A 20995-nucleotide genomic window follows, 5' to 3' on the forward strand; every position below is an offset into this window, starting at 1 on the left:
AGCCCCGATTGCGCGCTCCCCTCGTCTTTCCTCTCCTCTTCCCTCTCCTCCTCCTCCTTCGCCGCCGCCTCCCTCTTCTGTCCAGCCGAGGAGCCCGGAGCCCGGCGCGGGGGGGAGCCGGCTCCCGGGCTGCGGCTGCCGGAGCCGGTCCCGCGCCCCGCGCGCCGGGGCCGCTCCATGGCTGCGCCGCGGCGGCCAAGCGTCTAGGCTGCCGGGACAGGCGGCCACGCGGGCGGCCGGAGCCGGAGCCGCTGCGGCGCTAGCGGGGTGAGGAGGGAGCAGCAGCCTCGGGAGTCCAGGCGAACGAAGCTCCCGCCGGCGGCGGCCCCGCGGGGAAGCGGCCGGCCACTCCTGGGGCCGCGGACCAGGCGAGGAGGACTAGGAGGAGGAGGAGGAGGAAGGAGAGGAGGAGGAGGCTGCGGTGGCAGCTAACGCCGCGGGGATCTCCAAGCCTCGGGAGTGCGAGAGCCGCCCGCTGGCCCTGGCCCTGCTCTGCCTCCGACGCTGCATGGGGGCTCGCTGCCCCCCGAGCGCCCGCTGACCGAGCCCCCCCGGGCCCGGCCGCCCCGCACCCTCCCCGCAGCCAGCGCGGGCCGCCGAGGGAAGAGGAGCAAGAGCCCAGCAGCGGACGGCGTGCGGGCGGACTGTGGGGCTGCCGGACCGCGGGGCCCGACGCTGCCGCACCATGAACTACCAGCAGCAGCTGGCCAACTCGGCTGCCATCCGCGCCGAGATCCAACGCTTCGAGTCCGTGCACCCCAACATCTACTCCATCTACGAGCTGCTGGAGCGCGTGGAGGAGCCCGTGCTGCAGAGCCAGATCCGGGAGCATGTCATCGCCATCGAGGGTAAGGGAGAAGCTTGGCCCCCGTGGGGGGGGGGGGCGGGGGGCGGGTTGGACCTTGGGGGGGTGGGGGTCTGGGACTGAGGGTCCCGAAATGCGCCAGGCCGCCGGTGCGTCTTGTGGGCCAGGTCGGAGCATTCCCGGCCCCTGTTGCTCAGTTGTTGCTGAGGAGAGACTTCCAGAAGGGCTGCATTTAGAGGCGTGCAAGATGGGTTTTTTCTTTCCTCTGGATCCCAGGAAACAGGGCTTGGATTCTTTCTCGAGCCGACCCAGAGAAAATCCAAGTCGGAGAGTGTGGGAGGGGTGGATGGGATGGAGGACGGATGGTGCGACTGGGCAGCCGAGAGGACAGAGATCTCTTCTTAAAGAGAAAAGTGTTGAACGAGCGAGAACAATTGGGAGAGTTCATTGAATAGTGGCTGTAGTTTCTCCACTTGCAGGAAGTTGTATTAAATGGGCACTGGAAGGTGGTCCAGCAGTGTAAAAGTCCCTCATCTTTGTATTTCCCAGATTGTATCATGTGTGCTGTGCATCCCTGGGAATCCATGATGGGGGTGGGGCATGGAAATGAGCTTCTGTGACCTGGGTGTTTTGAAAGGAGTGGCTTTGACCTGGGTGTTTATGGAAATGAGTGTCTTTGTCCTCCGTGTTTATGGAAATAAGTCTTCTTTTGCTGAGTGTGGAAATGACAGTTGCTTTGACGGGCTGGGGGGACTATGTCATAAAGCCCATGGCCCCCATTTCCCTGGAGGCGATGCAGAAGAGGCTTTGGGAGCTGTGGAATGGACCCAATCAAGACTGTGTGCATTTCCGGGGCATCTGAGGCCGGGACAACAGGTCAACATCTCCTGCGTCTGGGCTGGATTTGGTGTGGGGCCAGCTGTGATGGTCTGAATCTTTGTTGTGGGAATACTCACTCCGGACAGTGGATGGGGTTGGAGCCTGCTTGGGCTCCTGCTGAGCTGCTCCTTTCTCAGAAAGCTGGATCTAGAACCCTTCTCCAGGTTGGCATTCTGAGGGGCACGGTTGCTTCTGGCAGGGTGGGCCAGCACTTTTTGCCCTGATGTTTGGGCATCCTTGGCTCAGAACCTTGCCCTCCGACTTCCATGACACCTCTCCGAGAGAGGGCCCTGCTCACCTGGAGACAGCACTTTCCCAAGCTCAATCCCCCAATGGAAACGGAGCCTCTGGAGTTAAGAGCATGGCCTGGCTCGGTTTGGTTTTCCCACTTGGATTGAATCCTCTGGGATTTAGCTGCATTCCTGTTCAGTCGCTTTAGGAGAGGACTGTCAGCTCGAGCATCCATCCACCCTCGGAGCTGACTTCATGGCTTGGTCTTGGGTCAGCCTTCACTGGTTTCCTGCCCCATCTGCATACTTGCACTTGATCGAGTGTCATGTACTCAGGGATTCCAAACCCCTTTTACAATAGCCTCAATCCAGCACAACAGCAAAAGGAAGTCAGAGCCCCTTGAAAACTATTAACTGCATCTCAAAGCCATTGAGAAACCGTTTTGGGGATGGGATGGTTCACGGCTCACAGCTTTGGCTTACCACCCTTTCTGGCTCTGTGGGGATAGTTTGTGTGGGATGTGCAGAGGTAGGTTCTGCTACGGGCTCTGGAGGCTCTGAAATCTGGATTCTCCCAGGACTGTTTGCTTTGTCTCCGGAACACTGGTTCATTTGCCCTGCAAAGATGGATGGACGGTTTGCATTTCGCAGTGAGAATTTTAACAATTTAGACAAGATTCTGGCATCATGAACACATATGCTGGTGTTTTGATAAAGCCCATGCTGTTTTCCGAGGCCTTATTCAAAGGCCCAATGCCTCTAGTCTGGGATAGTCCATTCAGTCCTTCACTCTTTAGGACATAAGGAATATTACCTTCTGGGCTAAGTCTTTTAGGCTCCTAGACACAATTTCTCCTTTATACCTTTTATCAGATCAGAGGGGGAAATTACCTTCCTGTTGGAGTGCCCTCATTCCATACCTTAAAATCCGTTTTTGCTTTGAAGAGATTGTTTCTCTCTCCACGTTCACTCCTTTGCTATTATTATTTTCTACTCAGGGGTTAGAATGACTTGCAGCAGAGTGTGTGTCACTTTCCATGGTACAGCATTCTTGCCCACAGGAAACTGTCCTAAGGTCAATTTGACATCAGATGCTTCCGAGTTCCTGGGAGAGGCGACCCCACTTTGTTCCTGCAGACAGACTTTCAGTCAGGAGAGGCTTTCAAAAATGCATCGATCCCCATCAATTTGTGATCTCTGGAGAATGTTCAGTCAGTGCAGCAGGCTTTCCTTGCTGGGGAGGTGGGCTGTGTGGGCAAATGTACACTTCTTAATTTTCGGTTTCCTTCTCTCCATCTGGCCGTCTCCATGAAGACTCAGGATGGCTGATGAAATGCTTAGAAAGCTGTTGCTTGGTGATAAGCAAACATTTCTAAGGGTGCCTCGTCACTGTGGAAGGGCTGTTGGCTTCTGAATCGGGGACCCAGCTTCTTGTGATCCAGGGGAAAGTGGGGGCAGAGGTGGCAGCAATATTTTATTTCAAGAAACATGAGCAATTTGTCTCCTGAGCACAAGGAATAGTATTTGATCATTTGGGGCTGTGTGTGTGTGTGTGTGTGTGTGTGTGTGTGTGTATGTTTAAGGGTGAGGGATATTCCTAGAGCTTAAAAAAATACTCTGATCCATTTTCCCTTTGCCACATAAAGTCTTTGCTTCTTAGTGGTAAAACTATGTCATTGTTGTTTTGTTTTGTTTTTTTCAAAGATGTCTGTGATTTCATTGGTATGGAACTTCCTTCTACCAATAGAGTCCAGCATCTGCTCTGCAACCAAGGGAACTGAGAAATAACATGACTTACCCAGGATCACATAGTTAGTATGTGCGAGAGACAAGTTTTAAATCCTAGATCTACCCAAGTGATCCTAGATCTAAAGCTGGAAAGGATCCGGGCAGTCATCTGGCCCATTCCCTTCATTTTGCAGGCAAGAAATTAGAGGTGCAGAAAAGGGGAAGCAAATTTGCCGCTGTAGAAGAGCGAGCATTTAAACCTAGGCCCGCCAACTCCAGAGACATTTATTGTCCTGTGGCCCCGGGTGGGACTATCATTCAGTGTGTTTTTGTCTGTATCATGTTCATCGCAATGGAGAGGAGTGGAAAAGTTATTCAGTCAGAGATCCTAGGCTTGAGATTATATTTGAACCTACAGGTAACGGGGAGCCACTGCAGCTTAGTTTTGAATGGGGAATGATAAGATCAGATCTATGTTTTAGGAAAATCCCTTTGACAGCAACGTGGAGGGTATGTTAGAGAGGAGAGAGGCCGAAGACCGATCAGGAGTCATTGTAATAGTCTAGAGTAGAAGTGGTGAGGGTCTGGGCTGAGGCTGGTAGATTGGTTGAAGGTATTTAGCAATATGTGGAGGGCTCAGCACTGTTGAAATTTGCAGGGATTAAGGAGAATGAGGAAGACTTCTATTAGAAGTTTCTAATAGAAACTATTAGGTTTAGTTAGCAATTGGGTCAATGGTGATCTTGGAGGGAGTAGATTCTGAAGGATGATGGGGGTGGAAGCCTGCATGGAAGGGCTTGAAGAGGGTCAGTTTGAGAAAGAAGCAGAGGCATCTGGGATAGCTTTTTCAAGAAGTCTATTTTGGCAAACATAAAGCTGGCTGTTTTTTGCTAATGCAGATTTTTTTTTAATAGCATGTGCTGGGAGTTTAATAAATGTTTGTTGACTTGACTAAGATATGAAGAGTTATGTTGAATAGATAGCCTTTTAACTGATTTGGTTTGGGGGTGGACCAAGGACCAGAACATGGAGAAAAAAGTCAGTGTGTCTGTCTGTCTAAGAAGCAAGCCCCAAAGTCTCTGGATGCTCTCTTTGTTATTCATCTTGCTTTCATCCTGTCATGATGGAGTCAGGTAGAAGTATTGCTCACTTAAGTCACTATCCTGCTATTATTCACTTGCCTTGGTAGTTCTGTGGACTGTTGTAAAAATGGATACAGTGTCTGCTTGTTGCATCACACTAAGTAAGGACAGGAGCGAACTCAGCCTTTGGCGGCTCCCTGAGAACCGTGGGACCTCTCCGGGAGCAGACTTGGGCTTCATCCTCTCCCCATGACAGCTTGACTTCTGCCACAAGAGCTTTTTATCTTTCTATGTGAATGTTTTTTCGTGTAATTTAAATATTATGAGCATTTGGTGTGCCGGCATCTTTCGGAAAAGTTTTTGCATTTTAATGTTTTTATCATTAGTGACAACAATTTGCATAGAAAGGTTATAATTTTTTTCTCATAGCCTGATGATCCGGATTTGACATTTCAATCAATCAGGGAGCATTTATCAAGTACTTACTGTTGCAGGGCTAGTATCAGGGGCTGAATGGTAATGCAGAAAGGAGCAGATCTTGGTTTCTTTCTTGAGAGTAAGATGACCAACTTTGGCTGCCTACCAGCACCTATCTGTAATTGGTCTGTTACTAAGTTCATAGGCAGAGTGTGAAGGAAACTCAGAATGGGAAATCTTTTAGTTATATAATGAAGTAACTGGGAAACATTAATATGCAGAAATGAAAATGAGTCAGGAAGTCTCTTGGTTTGGGGGAAATTTTTTTCTGTTCCTTAGAGATGCTATGTTGTATGTACATATGTGTGTATATGCACACACACGTGTTGTGTATTGTGTGTGTATGTGTAGTTTGGGGAACAAAAAAGTTCCCATCCTCTCTGGCTAAAAGTAAAAGGACCACAAGGTCCTTTATTTATACTTAAAAGGGAATTTAAAAACCACTCATTTTATTGATGAGGAAACTGAGGCTGAAAAAGATTTACTAATTTGCCCAAGGATATACAGGTTTCAAGTGGAAGAGCTGTATGTGAACTCAAGTCCGTGCTATCCTATCTCTTCGGTTAGTTTTCTTGGCTGTTATTCCCATGCTGACATGCCCCCTCATCAAGGCAGAAAATCACCAACTTAGCAGTTTGCATTAAGAGGCGGGGCTCCGATGCTCCCTTAGAGAACCTGGGTTCAAATTTGGGCTCATCCCTTTGAGTGGTCTTGGCCAAGCCTTCTGCGGGTCTCCACTGCTACCTTCGTACTCCCAGAGGGTTCAGGTATGGCCTCTGGGCTCCAGTCCAACTCAGATAAATATCTGAACTCAACCAATCCCTCAATGAGCCTTTATTGAGCACCTAAGTGAACCGGGCACTGGGCTGAGCATGGGGATACAAAGAAAGACAAGGGCATGGTCCTTGCCCATTGGAGCCCACATCCTAGTGAAGGAGATAACATGCAAATAACATGTATGTTCAGTGTAAATACTGTAGCATCGGGAGTGACCAGTAAATGTCTCTTGCAGAAGATGGGATTTGAGCTGAGTCTTATTAGGATCTGGAAAGCCGGGCTATGGTGATGATGGAGGAAGCCCATGGTGCACTGGAAAGCCAGGCTACTTTTGGAGTCCAAAGTCTTCCCTTCTTTCCCTGGGCAAGTGGCCTCTCTGGGCCTCCATTTCTTCAGCTCTAAAATCGAGAGCATTGGACTAGTTGACCTCTCAGGCTCCTTAGAGGTCCCGATCTAAGATTTTATGATTTCCTCCCTTAATGGAAAAAGACCTTCTGACTTCCTGTTGGCTGTTTTTTTGAATGGGTGTGGCTAGATTGCCTTAGGTCCTGAGCTACTATCAGGGACTAGACGGGCAGATGGCCAGAAATGGTGGGCAGATATCTTCTAGGAAAGAGGAACTTTAACCAGTTGAGCTGCTCCCCAAAGGGCAGGAGTGGTCTTATTGAGATGGAGAGAGCCTGTTGTCCCTGTAAGGATCCAAGCAGAGAGCCTTAGGGCCCAGCTTATCTCCCAGGGAGGCAGTGAGGGGAATTCTGCATTGAAGGAGGGAGGGATCAGCACTGGCAAGATTTCTCCCAACTTGAAGGTTCCAGAGTTTCTGTTTTCTGCAATGGTCTTTAAAGGTTGAGGAAAGGTTTTAGTTGGTTTTAAGATTATCTTGTATCTATCTGCCTAGAGCAGTGTCTGCCATTGAGGAACCTCATGAAAGTCAGAAAGAAAGAGGTCTGAGATCTCACTAGCTTCAGGGCCACACATAAGCTGCTTCATCTCTCAACCTCGGTCTCCTCTATAAAATAGGGATGAAAAAGTAGCATCCATCTCTCAAAATTGTCCTGAAGATGCAATGAGATACCATGGGAAATGCTGGGCCGATCCGGAAGCGCTCTATGACTGTTAGCCATGATTGGTGATGGAGGTGGGGGCTCCTGTGAGTCACTGTATGAACCGGGCCGATTATCCTACTGGGGAGTCCCAGCTTTCTCCACAGAAGGGTTCCAGGAACTTCAGACACTTGAAAAGATTCAAGGAGAAGAGAGAAAATGACTCAGAATGAGGAAACAAGCCTCTGCAACTAGAGTAGTTGCCCTCCCGAGTCCTCCCCAAATCTGGGCTGCTGTTGTCTTACTTAGCTCTCCAAAGCAGACTTTCTATTTTTTTTTTTTTTGGTAAAGCTAAAAATCCTAGAAGAGTTTTCTCTGCTGCACAGTATACATCCCACATGTGGCTTTTGTGGAACTTGCTCTGACTTGTTTTTACTACCTACTCACTTATCTCACCTTTCTTCAGGCTTAGGAACCCTGGGTGAAATGATCAGACTTGACAAAACAGATGACTCTTGGTTGTTTCTAAAATATAATCTGTTGGGCAATGGGAGCTTCTGTTTGCTTCTATTCAACTCAGCTCGAGTCAGTTTCCTATTGTTCTGCTCTCACTCTGTTACTCTTCTGCTCAACAATCATCTGTGGCTCCCTAGTGACTTCCCAATAAAATATAGACTTGTGTAGAATTATAGAATTTCTGAACTGAAAAAGACCTCAGTGAGCATCTAGTCTAAGTTATACTTGAAGAAGGATCTCCTTTCTGATCCTTCAAAATGAGATCAGCCTATGTTTGCTTCATGACCCTCCAGTGAAAGGAAATCCAGTATTCCTCCCTCTCCCTCAAGTAACCCATTCCACTGTTAGAGAAGTCTAATTGTTAGGAAGTTTTTCCTGATCTGAACCCTAAATATGCCTCTCTGTTTGCCTTCACTCTTCACTCCTCATTTTCTAACAGCTTCCAAAAGCTAATGGGATCCTGGACTTCATTGAAAGAGGCATAATTCTGAGGAACAGGGAATGATCATCTTAGTATCCTCAGACCTAATGAATTAGTATCCGCCACTGTCTTCTACGTTCATTTTTGGGTAACATGGTTTAAGGAGGGCATTGATAAACTGGAGAGTGTCCAGAATGACACTCATGGTCAGAGATCCTGGAGTCCACGACATGAGAATCAGTTGCAGGAAATGAAAAAAGAAATGGATTTCTGCTTAGTCCCAGAAGGACAGGATCATAAGCAGTGAGGTGAAGGAGGGAAAATGGGAGAGGCCAATTTAGGCCATCTAGGAAAAACTTCCCAAGAATCAGAGCTGTCCCAAAGTGAAAAGGACTAGAAGCAATACATTGCCTCTTGGGGGATCTTCAGTAGAAGAGTATGACTTTACCCGGTGTATCATAATGGGGATTCTCCTTTCATGTTGTGGTTGGACTAGATGGCTACAGCGTCAAGTCTCAGATACTCAAATATTCCTCAAATGACCAAGAATTGGTTTTTCTTTTATGTAGAATGTGAGCCCCTTAAAGGCAGGGACTGCTCTGTTTTATTTCTTTGTATACCCATCGCCTATTTAATTCAACAAACAGTTATTAAGCGCCTACTATGTATCAGGCCCTGTGCTAAGCTCTGGAGATACAAAAAGAGGCAAAAAAAATCATTGTCCTCAAGGGGATTACAATCATCTAACCGTGTATGTGTGTGGGTGGGTGGCTATATGCAAATATATATGCATAAAGCAATTTCCATATAGGATAAATACTTAATAATTAACAGACAGAAGACACTGGAATTAAGAGGGGTCAGAGAAGGCTTTTTGAAGGAGCTGCAATTTGAGTTGGAACTTAATGGAAGCCAGAGAGGTAAGTAGTCAGAGTAGAGCACAGAGTAAGTGCTTAATCAGTGCTTCTGGAATTGGCCGGGCATTGAGCAGGGGATTTTTGCCTTATCCCAGCCTGAAGCATGCAGATCATAGGCTCACGGGCTTTGATTGGTAGAGGGTCTTGGAAATAATCAGAGCTGGAAGAGACCTCAGAGGCTCTTGAGGTAAACTTTTTCATTTTATAGTTGAAGAAACTAAGATCCAGCCAGAGAAGTGATTGAGTATTATTAGATCATAGATTTGGACTTGGAAGAGACCTCTGAGAGGTTTTAATGTTCAACCCTGACCCCTTACATTTGGGAAGATTGTGACTCACAGGGCTTAAGTGACTTCCCCAGCCTCTGAAGACTGATGAATCCTCGACAGAGCTGGACTGGCTACAGAACTAGGGTCCGTAGGCTGGAGCTCCCTGCTCCCAGGCTTCTTCACCAGCTCCAGATGTTGGCATCTGTGTAGTACTCTGGGATGGAGGAGGATTGGAGCCAGAAGCTACAAATACCCACACCCTGTCACAATCAATTGTTAATGGAAGCTTTGAATAGCCCCCAAAGCAAACTGTTTGCACATAGGGGCCCCAGCTTTTTCCATGCTGTGCCCGCTAAAAATAGGACCGAGGGTATGGACTCTGCTTGGGAAAGGGAACTGATAGCACCCAGTGTTGTTCATTCCACTGCAGCCCCTATCAATTATCACCACCCTTCACAAGCAGGTGACCAAACCGAGGCATCTGGGAACTGGGCAAGGGTAGGCCCTTCCTGCGGCCCCCTCCCCTCATTGGTACAGTTTGTTTATTCAGACCGTTCTGGCTCTGCGAAGTGGTCCTGACAAGCTGTTTATAATTACTGTGGCGGTCAGTAGTTTAAATAAAACCAAAACAACAGCAAAAAAGAAAAAAAAAAAAAAGGATGGGAAACATTTTAATCTTATTGTTTTGGGAGAAGAATTCTGCTTACATTCCCAAGCACATTTACAAGTGACTTCTAGCCTAGTGTGGCCTTGAAAATGTTAGAATTTATGGGATTTCTCTGTGTGTATGTGTGTGACCCTTCTCTCTCTGCTTCTCTCTCTCCCTCCTCCTCCTCCTCTTCTTCATTCTTCTTTCCTCTTCCATCTCCTTCTCTTTTTCTTCTTTTCTTCTCTTTATCCTCTACCACCATTTTCCTTCTCCTTTTCTATTCGGAATTAATCTGGGACTTCTGAAATTAGCCCTTGGTAGCTTGTATTATAGTCATCTGTATTCATTAAGCACTTATTCTGTGAGAAGGAGCTTCATATATTTCACCGCTTTCCTCTCTTTGGGGCGGGGGTGCCCAGAGCTATGATTTCTTTTATGTCAGAATTCCCATTGTGGAAAATCCCTCCACTGAAAGAGATGAATAATTCATTTGTAATTTCTAGGCTCATAGGGCTATATATAGCTTTAGAGTCAGAAGGGACCCTAGTGATCCATTGGAAGATCAAGGGATTTCAGAGACCATTTAGTCTACGACCCCTTCTTCCTCTCTCCCCCCTCTCCTGCCTCCATAATTTGACAGAGGAGGAAGCTTTGGTTGCCTAGGTCACAAAGGTCTAAACATCACAGAGAAGTCCTCTGACTTCAAACCTAGTTCTCTTTTCTAATTAAATGCCCACAGGTCCAAGGAGAAAGCCAGGAGAAGCACAGCTTTGGGGAGGAGGAGAGTCTGTTCTGATCTGGTCTTGATTTTCCCAGTGACTGAAGTTAATAGATGAATATGTGGAGGCTTTTGTTTGAGTGTCTCAGTACTTTTTTCACTCATCAGGGATAAGTTCATTCTTGATTAAGGAATCCTAGGATCACAGATTTAGAATCTGAAAGGAATCGGGAAATCCTCTGGGCCAAAGGTGTCAAAATGTAATCCAATATATTAGTTATTTTTCAGTCATTTCTAACTCTCTGTAATCTTTTTTTTTTTTTTTTTTTGAGATTTTCTTGCAAAGATACTGGAGTGGTTTGCCATTTCCTTTTCCTACTCATTTCACAGACAAGTAAACTGAGGCAAACAGGATAGGATACTAGACTAGTATCCTATAGTTAGTAAGTATATGAGGCTGGAATTGAATTTGGGAAGATGAGTCTTCCTGAAGCTAGAACTGGCACCACTTAGGTGCCCTTCAACATAGACAATGTCAACAACACAGATGATGTCAAAATGTAGTTTTCTAAGTCTTGGGGCTACCATGAGAAATCCCTGTGTTCTGCCCCATTTTTTCTTTGAGTTTTACAACACTGATTTAGAACAACAGCCTTATTTTATGGCTGAGGAAATTGAAGTCTAGAATGAATGAATGAATTTCACCCAAGTGATTTGCCCAGGATTAAAACAGATACTAAAGGGCAGATCCAGGATTTGAGTCTAGATCTTCTTACTTTAGGTCCTGCTTTCTGGGAGAACACGCTGATCTAAAACAGTGGTTTCCAAGGAGGGAGCTGGGACTGGGCCCAAGGGATACTTTATCGACCACTGGTAGAGTGGGCCAGTGCTAGCTTGTTTCCAACACTATACCCTTCCCATCACCCCTTTTGGCTCTGTATTCTTCCTCTCTGCTCTCCCAATCATGGCCTTTCATGACTGTTTGTGGGTAATACCCTATGTCTGACCCAGTCATCCCCACCAGTTGCAGTAGGCAAATGTCCCAGTCTATTTCTCATCCTCGTCAGTCCTTTCCCCCATCTCATCACTTTATGGATGGAATAATTGCCAAGTACTAGCGAGCAAGAGTACCCCAACTTGCAGGGTTTTTTTTTCCTGATGGGCCAAGCAAGTTGCAAAGGACAAGTGACGTGGATTGACTGTGATCTGCATTGCAGGTCTGAGTACATTACGTTTGCTCTCCAAGCACATCCCTGTTCTGTCTAGGGCACCATCTTTCTAGGCAGCCCGGTTCCCGTTCTTGCCAACATCCTTGCTCACTCTGTTTATCCAGTTGCTTCCTGGATCTTGATTTTTTATAAACAAGTTTTTATTGATTTTTTTTCTTGCATCACTGTAACTTCCCTGTATCTTCTTCCTCCCAAAGAGCATGGCGGATAGCATTTTTAAAGCAAAGAAAAGAAATGAGGGAAAAATTTAGAAGTCTAATAATATGTGCATGTATGTATAACCCTTGGGAGCCCCTTCACCTCTTCAGTGACATGGAAAGGGGGAGATGGGCCTCTCATATCTACTCCAGGCCACATTTGCTCTTTATCATTTTGAAGCATTTTGTTTTTCTCGTCATAGTGGCCCCTCTCTCTCTCTCTCTCTTTCTCTGTCTCTCTCTGTCTCTGTCTCTCTCTTTTTCTCTCTCTCTCTCTTTCTCTGTCTCTCTCTCTCTCTCTCTTTCTCTCTCTCTCTATTCTCTTTTTCTCTCTCTCTCTCTTTCTCTCTCTCTTATTATACACATTGTGTTCTTGTCTCTGCTCACTCTGTTCCAGGTCCTGGGGATCTTTCCATACTTCCCTGTTTTCTTCACACCCCTTACCTTTGGATACTTTTAATTATTAGCCCTAAGCCCCCGGTTCAGCCGCCTGGGATGAAGTAGCTAACGTCTCTTGCCTCTTTTGAAAGAGAGGCCTTCAAATATCTGGAACAATTTTTTTCTTCCAGACTAAATGTTCCCTAATTCCTTCTGCTGCTTCTCAAGGCCTTCAATATCCTAGTTGCCCTCATAAAATGGATTTTATCTAGCTTATTGTTGCCCTTTTAAAAAGGTGGCACCTAATAGTTGACGCAGCATTCCAGGTGTGCTCTGAAAGGGACAAACAGCTGGGACCAGCAAATCCCACCCCCAAAAGCTCTATTCCTAGTCCTGAATGCTGAGCTTCTCCTAATTCAGTCTGAGATTGAATTTATTTTCTTGGCCACTAATATCACACTGGTGACACGTTAAGCTTGTCGGCCACTAAAACACTAAAACAAATTGTTTTTTCTGATGAAGAATTATCCTGTTATTTCTCCTTCATCTTATATTCTGTCCAACTGATGTTTTGAATCTACATAAGATTTTACACTTATCCATATTAAATCTCCTTGTAGATTGTGGTTCAGTATTCTAGCCTGACAAGACCTTTCTGGATCATAGTTGTTTTCAGTTAGTACAGAAGTTCAGACTCACTACTTTAGAGTAGCATCCTGCCATGAGATTAAAAGACATTTGGGAAAGTTAAACAAAATAAATTAAAATGCAATACAATGTAGATAATATAATGTGTGGTTTTCTAAGTCAACATAGGGTTAGGGTTAGGGTTAGGAATCTATTTCTCTTTGTTTCTATACCACTGAATTTGTGTGTCGTCTTCTTCTGAAATTAGTACTTTTGAGTGATTATCAGTACTTCTTGATGCTATCAATGAGTTTAAATTGAAAAAAAGTGCATTTTATATTAAAAAATTGCAGCTTATTCTTCTATGACTATATTGTATCTTACTAGGCATAAGAACATTTTTGAGGGGAAGGGGTGCTTTACTTTTCTAGTTGTGTTCTTAGAGATTAGCACAGACCCTAGTATACAGTAGGTGCTTAATAGTTGCTTGCCAATTGCTGTGTTATCCTTCTGCATCCTTATTCACATTGGTTCTACTTTGCAGAAATCCTGTCTGTTCCTTCTGGCCTAGCCGTAGGACCTCGCCCTTGCTTACCCAACCAAGGAGTGTTTGCTCCCTTCTCTGAAGTCCCAGAGCCCTTTTTTGCCCTCTTCCTGGAGCTCCTATCTTGGTGTAAGGCACTGCACCCATTGTTCATCTCCTTGCTCCATGACATGGAGATACCTTGTTCGTTCTCTAGCCTTCCATGCCATGCTGTACATAGCCTAGGAGCTCAGGGAATAGCCATAGATAGAAATGCCAGGCTAGGTTTAGTGTTGGCTGCACTATTATGAGTTGTAATTCTAGACTCTTGAAATTCTCAGGAGTTTTTCTCCCATTTGGGAATCAAGATCAGCTGATGGTACAGGGCAGGAGAGAAGAAGAGAATCTCCTTTTAGCTACTTCCAAACTGAGGAACTTTGGGTAATTGATCTATTTGTTCTTACTCCCTTAACAGCAAGAATCTAGAAGACCTTCTCCTTCCCTCAAATAACCATTTCTTGCCAAAAGAGAGAAAAAACAAACCAACCATAATCCTTGCATGAGTAGCTATCAGTGCAGAGACAGATGGAAATCCTCCCCATTCTATTTTTCTGACCATAGCTGCATTGTTGAGGTAAGAAGGGAACACACACTGGACAAATTAACAGTCTAGGCAAAGGTGTGGAGGTTGGAAGTAGCATTTTATAAATAGGGAATCGGAAGGAGTCCAGCTAAGAAAGCTTATGATGGGTGGGTGGGTTTGTGTTGGGATCTCCATCCTTGGGGAAGCATTCCCATCCTCCCAAGTAGATATATATTTTCCATGTGTCTGGGACTAGCTCAATTCACTTTCTCTTTTGGATCAGACCTGGAGTTTTCTCAGAACGGAGGGCTCCAGTGAGGAAACACGACACCAATACATGTCCTCAACTGTTTTTTTCACCTAAAGGATTCTTCCAACATTTGGGGGATGCCTAAGTTTTATCCTCCCAGCACAGGGGATTTCCTTCCCCAAGTGTGGATCTATAGGCTAACATGGTAATAGGGATTAGAACTGGACCTAGGAAGGGGAACTCCCAAATGAGGAAAGCCCTTCTGCTAATGCTGGTTGATGTCTTTGTAATTTCCAAGTCTTGAGAGTAGGGACTGTCATGTCATCTCTGAAGTCTCTTCTCATTTTTAAATTTTGTGATTCTTTTTAGAGGAAAAAGACAAAGCAAAACAAAACAAAACTGGAAAACGTGGGTCAAATTCCTGCCGCAGGCCCATCCTGGCTTATTTGTAATTTGACAGTCCCTTCTCCCAGAATTCCCCTTCACAATCTGTCTGACCAGTGGTCATCCTACCCGGCATTTGCTCCTAGAGCTTCAGTGAAGAGGAAGTTAGCTGCCACAGCTGCTTGAGGGAGAACGTTCCCCTTTTCTAGTTTTTCTAGACCTCAAGCCTAAATTTGTCTCTCTAAACCTTCCATTCATTGAGTTTGAGAATGAGGTATTCAAACTGTTCCAGAGTAGAAATAACCCTGCTGAAGAAACTTCCCTTTTGTCCCTTGGCAAGCAGGTGGTGAACCGCTGGTCCCGAATGAGGCAAACATACATTTTCAGATATTATCAGTGTATGATTTTATTTTATTTTAAGGTATTATTTTGGATAAAGGGGAATTAAAGGATGGAGCATGATTGGAAAATGACAAGAATTAAAACAAGAAAAAAATAACATTTAGTTTTGAAAAGGAACAAAAAGCTCTGCCCCAGCCCTCGTGTAAGCTTGAACTCAGCTCCACTGCTCAAGTCCCTTTAAGTAGCAGAATTTATCACCAAGAAGAGATGGAGCCCATCGTTCCTTTCTACCCTGTCATTCTCCTTTTCAGTATATTGATGTTGCTAAGAGCGGGAAGGGAGTGAGGGGGAGATAATGGGAGGGGCAAGGGGGTGAAGGAGCTATAAATGGCTGCTATTTCCTTTGTTTTGGAGAGACTAGTAATTCATCCAGGCCTGTTCTCAGCCATCTTTGTTAAACAGATTAGCCAGGCTCTGGCCCCTGGTCTGGGGGCTTTGGGCATCACAAGGCCCGGGAAGCCAGAACTACTCCCTGTCTGTGAAGGGCTGAGGCCCAAGAGAGCAGAACCTGCAGCTGCTGCCAGAACCTCCAGGCCCTCCCCCCTTTCTCCTTTTCCATCCCCCTTCCTTAACTTTTAAGTAGGCAAAGGCACTTTATGTGATTAGGTGGGATCTCCAGCCATCAAGACATTCCCCCATTCAACTAGAATATTGATGCCGGTTTCTGCTGGTCCTTGTTATGCTGCTGCTCCTTTTGTGTCCCAGAGGACCTGGGTGTGCTCGGAGGGAACCTGGAACAATGCAGGCCGGGGCCTCCTGCCATCACTGCCAGCACATGGCTCCCGTATTATTGGGGAAGATTAAATTAAAAGAGGGAGGAGAGAAAATCCAAAATCCTTGCATGGGCAGCCATCAGTGCAGAGACAGGCAGAAATCTGCAGAGCCTTTCACCTCCCCCTTCCCAAGGCCTCCTCTTAGTCTGCTGCTCCCTGAAGTCAGCTGTGTGTGTGTGTGTGTGAATGTATGTGTATATGTATGTATATATGAGTGTATTTATATGTGTATTTGTGTGTGAGTATATATGAGTATATTTGTGTGTGTTTGTATGTGTGTATAAGTATGTATGAGTGTATTTGCATGTGTTTGTGTATGAATGTATACAAAACACATTTGTATGTGTGAGTATATGTGCATTTGTATGTGTGTGTAAGTATGTACGAGTGTGTTTGTGTATGTGTGTATTTGTGTGTATGTGAGGGTGTGTATTTGTGTGTAAGTATATATATGAGTGTTTGAGTGTATGTATTTGTGTAAATGTGTATGAGTATATTTGTGTGTTTGTTTTTGTATGTGTATGTGAGTGTGTATATTTGTGTGTGTGTATGTGTATGTATGTATGTGTATGTAAGTATATGAATGTATTTGTGTATGTGAGTGTGTATGTATGGAATATATTTGCGTGTATGTTTGTGTATGTGTGTAATCTTTCTCCCCCTCTTCCTTCTCTTCTCTTTCCTCCTCTATTCCCCTTTTCCCTTTTAGCTTTTTCCTTCCCTATCCTTTCTCCTTTCTTCATTCTCTCCCCACTTCCATTTTCTCTCACTCCTTTTTCTCTCCCCCCTTTCTCTCCATCTCTTCCTTCCTCCCTTCCTTTCTTCTTCTTCCTCCTTTTCTCACTATAGTAAGCCGAGCTGGCCTCAGTTTCTCCTTTGAGCTAGGAGCAAGGTAAGAAAGAGCTTAACTTTCCAGAGCTTTCTTCCACCTGGATTGCCTCATCCCTTTCCCCAAAGACCCTGGGTTCTTCATTGTCTCCCGGTTACCAGCCGCCACCATGGCTTGGGTGTAGCCCACTGGGGCAGACGTGCTTTATTTTCCCCAGGACTCCAGTGGGAAAGGGAGGGGGAGCACTAACAGCTGAGCACTTATTAGGAGAGGATGGAAGCATCATAGGGCCAGTGTTTATCTCACTCTTTTGCTTATTGCGTAGAGTGTGTTTGCTCAGGAATCACAAGGCCAGGTTGTTCTTAGAAACTTTGGATTAACACTAGGGCTAATTTTCCAAATTAGAGTCACACCTTCTGACTCACCGCTCCATTGCTTGTCAGCAGTATGGATGGGTGCCTCTTTCTTAAAACAAACAAATAAATAAATAAATGAAAAGGTTGTACTTTTCTCCAGTAATGTGGCCAAAGTCTCCCCCTTGATGTCCCACTGTGGTGGGGAGATGAGTCCAAAGTCCCAAGCAATTCTGTAAATGAAGCTCCAGCTCCATCAGTGCATCCCAAGTGGGAAAAGCTCCAAGTAGAGACCTAGAGATGGCCAGTGAGACAGTCATCTCAGGATTAGCCTGGCTAAGTTGGAGAGGTGGGTCTCCAAGTTGGCTGCAAGGGAATGAATTTTCTTTTCTTTTCTTTTTTTTTTTTTTAACTCCTATATATATGTGTGTGTGTGTGTGTGTGTGTGTGTGTGTGTGTGTATCATTAAATATTTCTCAGTAATATATAAATTTTGTTAACATTTGTTAAAAAATATTTAAGTTCCTTGTCAAAGAAATCAAAGCTATCTGTAGTTTTATGGGGAAAAATACTCTAAGTCACTATTGATCAGAGAAATACCAATTAAAAGGACTCTGAGATACCACCTCACACCTATCAGATTGACTAATATGACAAAAAAGAAAACTGTTGGATGTTGGAGGGGTTGTGGAAAAATTGGGACATTAGTGCATTCTTGGTATATTTGCAAATTGATCTAGCCACTCTGGAGAGCAATTTGGAACTTTGCCAAAGTTGCTATCCAACTGTGCATATCCTTAGATCCAGCAATATCACTGCTGGGTCTATATCCTAAAGATATCCAAAAAGGGAGAGAAGACTCATTTATACAAAAATATAGCAGCTCTTTTTGTGGTGGCTGTGAATTGGAAATCAAATGAAACCCTTGGGGTAATTGATGATGTTTTCCAGGCTCCACTGTTAAAATGTTGTTGCTCTTGCCTGGTACAATGTTTTGTGAAATTGTCATTGAAAATCCATCCACTCTGTGGATCACAGAAAAAAAAGTTAGATATAGCCCAAGATAGTTCCATAGCACTAAGGATGAAGAATTGATGTTGACTGAATACAGACTGAAGCGTGCTATTTTTTTACTTTTTTTTTTCATTTTTTTTCTCTTTAAGTCTTCTTATACAAAATGATTAATATGGAAATGTTTTACATAATTGCACACATGTAACCTATATCTGATTGTTTACCACCTCAAGGAGGGATAGAATTTAGAACTCAAAACTTTAAAATAAAAATGTTTAAAAATTAAAAAAAAAATTTGAGTTTCAAATTCTCTTTCCTTCCTGCCTTAAGAAGGCAAACAGTTTGACATCGATTATATATGTGAAGTCATGCAAAACATTTCCATATTAGCCATATTGCAAAAGAAAAGGCAAAAAAAAAAAAACACAAGAAAAATAAAGTTAAAATATGTATTGTTCAATCTGTATTGATTTGATCAGTTCTCTCTCTGGAGGTAGATACTTATATTTATTTATTTTTATGGTTCCTTTGAAATGATCACGGATTATTGTCTGGATCAGAGTAACCAAGTCTTTCACAGTTTTGTTTACAGTGTACTCCTGGTTCTGCTCAGTGACTATGTATCACTTCATATAAATCTTTTCAGGTTTTTCTGCTCTTCATTTCTTATAGCACAATACTGTTCCATCACCATCATAACCCAAAACTTGTTTAGTCATTTCCCAATTGAAAGACGTCCCCTTGATGTCAGAGTCTTTGCCACCACAAAAAGAGCTACTCTAAGTGTTTTTGTACATAATGGGTCCTGTTCCTATTTCTGTGGGATTTTTGGGATAGAGACCTAGTTGGGGTTATTGCTGGGTCAAAGGGTATGCCTGATTTTATTGCCCTTTGGGCATAGTTCCAAATTGTGCTTCAGGATGATTGGACAAACCCACCGCTTTACCAACAGGGCATTCATGTCCTAATTTTTCCAGAGAGGATGGATTTTTAATGATAACTTCACAGAACATTGTACCTGGTAAAAGTAACTCCATTTTACCAGTGGAGTCTGGATAGCATCACCCAGTGCACGCAACCAAGGATTGAGATTGAGTTTTAACTCAACAAATTGAAATCAAGGAAGTAATCAAAGGAAATCAAATCAAAGGAAGAAATCAAGGATATAATTAAAACTTTTTAAGCATCAGACCTTGTGGTAGGTTCTGAGACTACACAGAAGGAATCTATTCCTTTTTTCATGAAATTTTCATTCTATCAGAAGGATAAGCTGTAGACATATGTGGGGAAAGTATTGGATTCAGGGTCAAGAGTACCTTGGATCCAAATCCCGTCCGACACTTCCTACCGGTGTGATTTGGCCAAGTCACTGTTGCCTCTCCTTCTTGTTCATAACAGGAAAAGGTTAGATCTCTGAATGAATCCTCCTGTGCTAATACTCTTATATAGAAAAGTCTATAACTTTTACTTTGGGCCACACTGACTGAATCCCTGTCCTCAAGGAGCTTATGTATATAAATATAAATCAACATTCAATGGAAACTGAAATCCAGAGTAGCCCAGTGGAACATCTCATGCAGTGTTGTTCTAATGCCAGCTGGTCTCCCTGAACTAGTGTTCTCATCTATAAAATGGGTTTAATGATCCCTGTAACAAAACTTTCTTCCAGAGCTATTTGAGGACTCCAATGAAAGGATGCACACAAAAACCTTTATAAATTATAGTGGTCTCCTTCATGCCAGTTATTAGGGTTCTTTTACAGCAACCACCCACTCCGTGCATCAAACCTAGTTCCCTCAGCCAGCTGCTATCCACTGAACCAACTTGAAGTGTCTTCTGACTCCTGAATTCTGGGACAACTTTGAGATTGAACAGAAGGGAGATTCTTGCCCGCTCTGTGCCAATCTAGTCATCTGATTTTCTTTAATCACTGAGCCAGCTGAGACTGGACATGAGGTAGCACTCACCCACTAGTGTGGGCCAAAATGGGTTGAATTTTCTATATGTTTTGGGGGTCTGGGAAGAGCTTCAAACCGGGTTTGTTCCCACAGGATGGGGCAAAACAGACCAATTCTGAGAGCATTGAGTTCTCCCAAGTTCTTCAAACTCTATCCTGTGTCAAGCAAGCCTGTGGCCTGAGACTCACAGCTGTCTCTCTGCTCCTTATCAGTAGCAGACTCCATCTTGCCAGTTCTCTGAGTCAAAAACCAAGGCCTTGTTATTCTAGATATTTAAAAGCAAACGTCTCTAGCAAAATCATACATTTTCTTGATTCTCTAGCTCAGAATTCCACTTTGCCATGATTATCCCCAAGATGTTTGTTTGGCTTTTTATTCAGAGTCCAAATAAGTTTTTCACTGAACCTAATTTTAGAGCAACATGTATTTTCCCCCTTTTCCCCCTCCCCCACATCTTCAACTTAGTTAATTTAACTTTTTAAACTTAATTTAGATTTAGTTGATCATTCATGTACTTGTTGTATACCTGATACCAGAAGACAAAAAAAAAAAAAAAAAAAGAAAAAAGAAAAAAGAACAACTGTGTAGTCCCTGCCCTCAGGATGCTTATTTTCTACCAAAGCACATGTCATAGCCCTATAGACATCCTTGCAGTGATCCCAACTGGTTTGTAGGAACTTTGACCAGTATTTTATATAACTAATAGAGCTGTGAGGGCAGTGGAATGAACCCTGGGCTTTGGAATCAGCTGGTTTGAGTTTCCAGCTGAGCCTTAGTACTTATTAGCTGGATGATTTTGGCCAAATCACTTCTCCCCTTCAGCACCATCAGTCCTACCTTTAACGTATTCTGGCCCTGTGAAAGTCACTTACCCTCTCAGGGCCCTGGGCAACTCTAGAAATCTGAGTTGCATAATAGTTGTAATCACTTTAGCCTAAGGTGTGTCCTCACTGGGTGTTCCCTAGGCCTCAGAAATCTAGCTGC

At 44.3% G+C, this 20995-nt stretch overlaps 1 protein-coding gene across 4 annotated transcripts in view; it reads left to right on the top strand.

Moving 5' to 3' along the window:
- Nucleotides 1-207: 207 nt before the first annotated feature.
- Nucleotides 208-20995, top strand: part of AGAP1 (ArfGAP with GTPase domain, ankyrin repeat and PH domain 1) — a 612588-nt gene continuing 591800 nt past the window's right edge. For 2 of the 4 annotated variants that reach the window (XM_051999115.1, XM_051999116.1), the window contains exon 1: nucleotides 208-848. In XM_051999115.1, coding sequence (XP_051855075.1) covers nucleotides 686-848 — 163 coding nt within the window. In that variant the 5' untranslated portion in view covers nucleotides 208-685. The remainder of the gene's footprint in view (nucleotides 849-20995) is intronic. The other 2 variants (XM_051999117.1, XM_051999119.1) reach the window with 1 other exon arrangement.

This window comes from Antechinus flavipes, chromosome 4, assembly GCF_016432865.1.
Source record: "Antechinus flavipes isolate AdamAnt ecotype Samford, QLD, Australia chromosome 4, AdamAnt_v2, whole genome shotgun sequence".
Taxonomy (NCBI): Eukaryota; Metazoa; Chordata; class Mammalia; order Dasyuromorphia; family Dasyuridae; genus Antechinus; species Antechinus flavipes.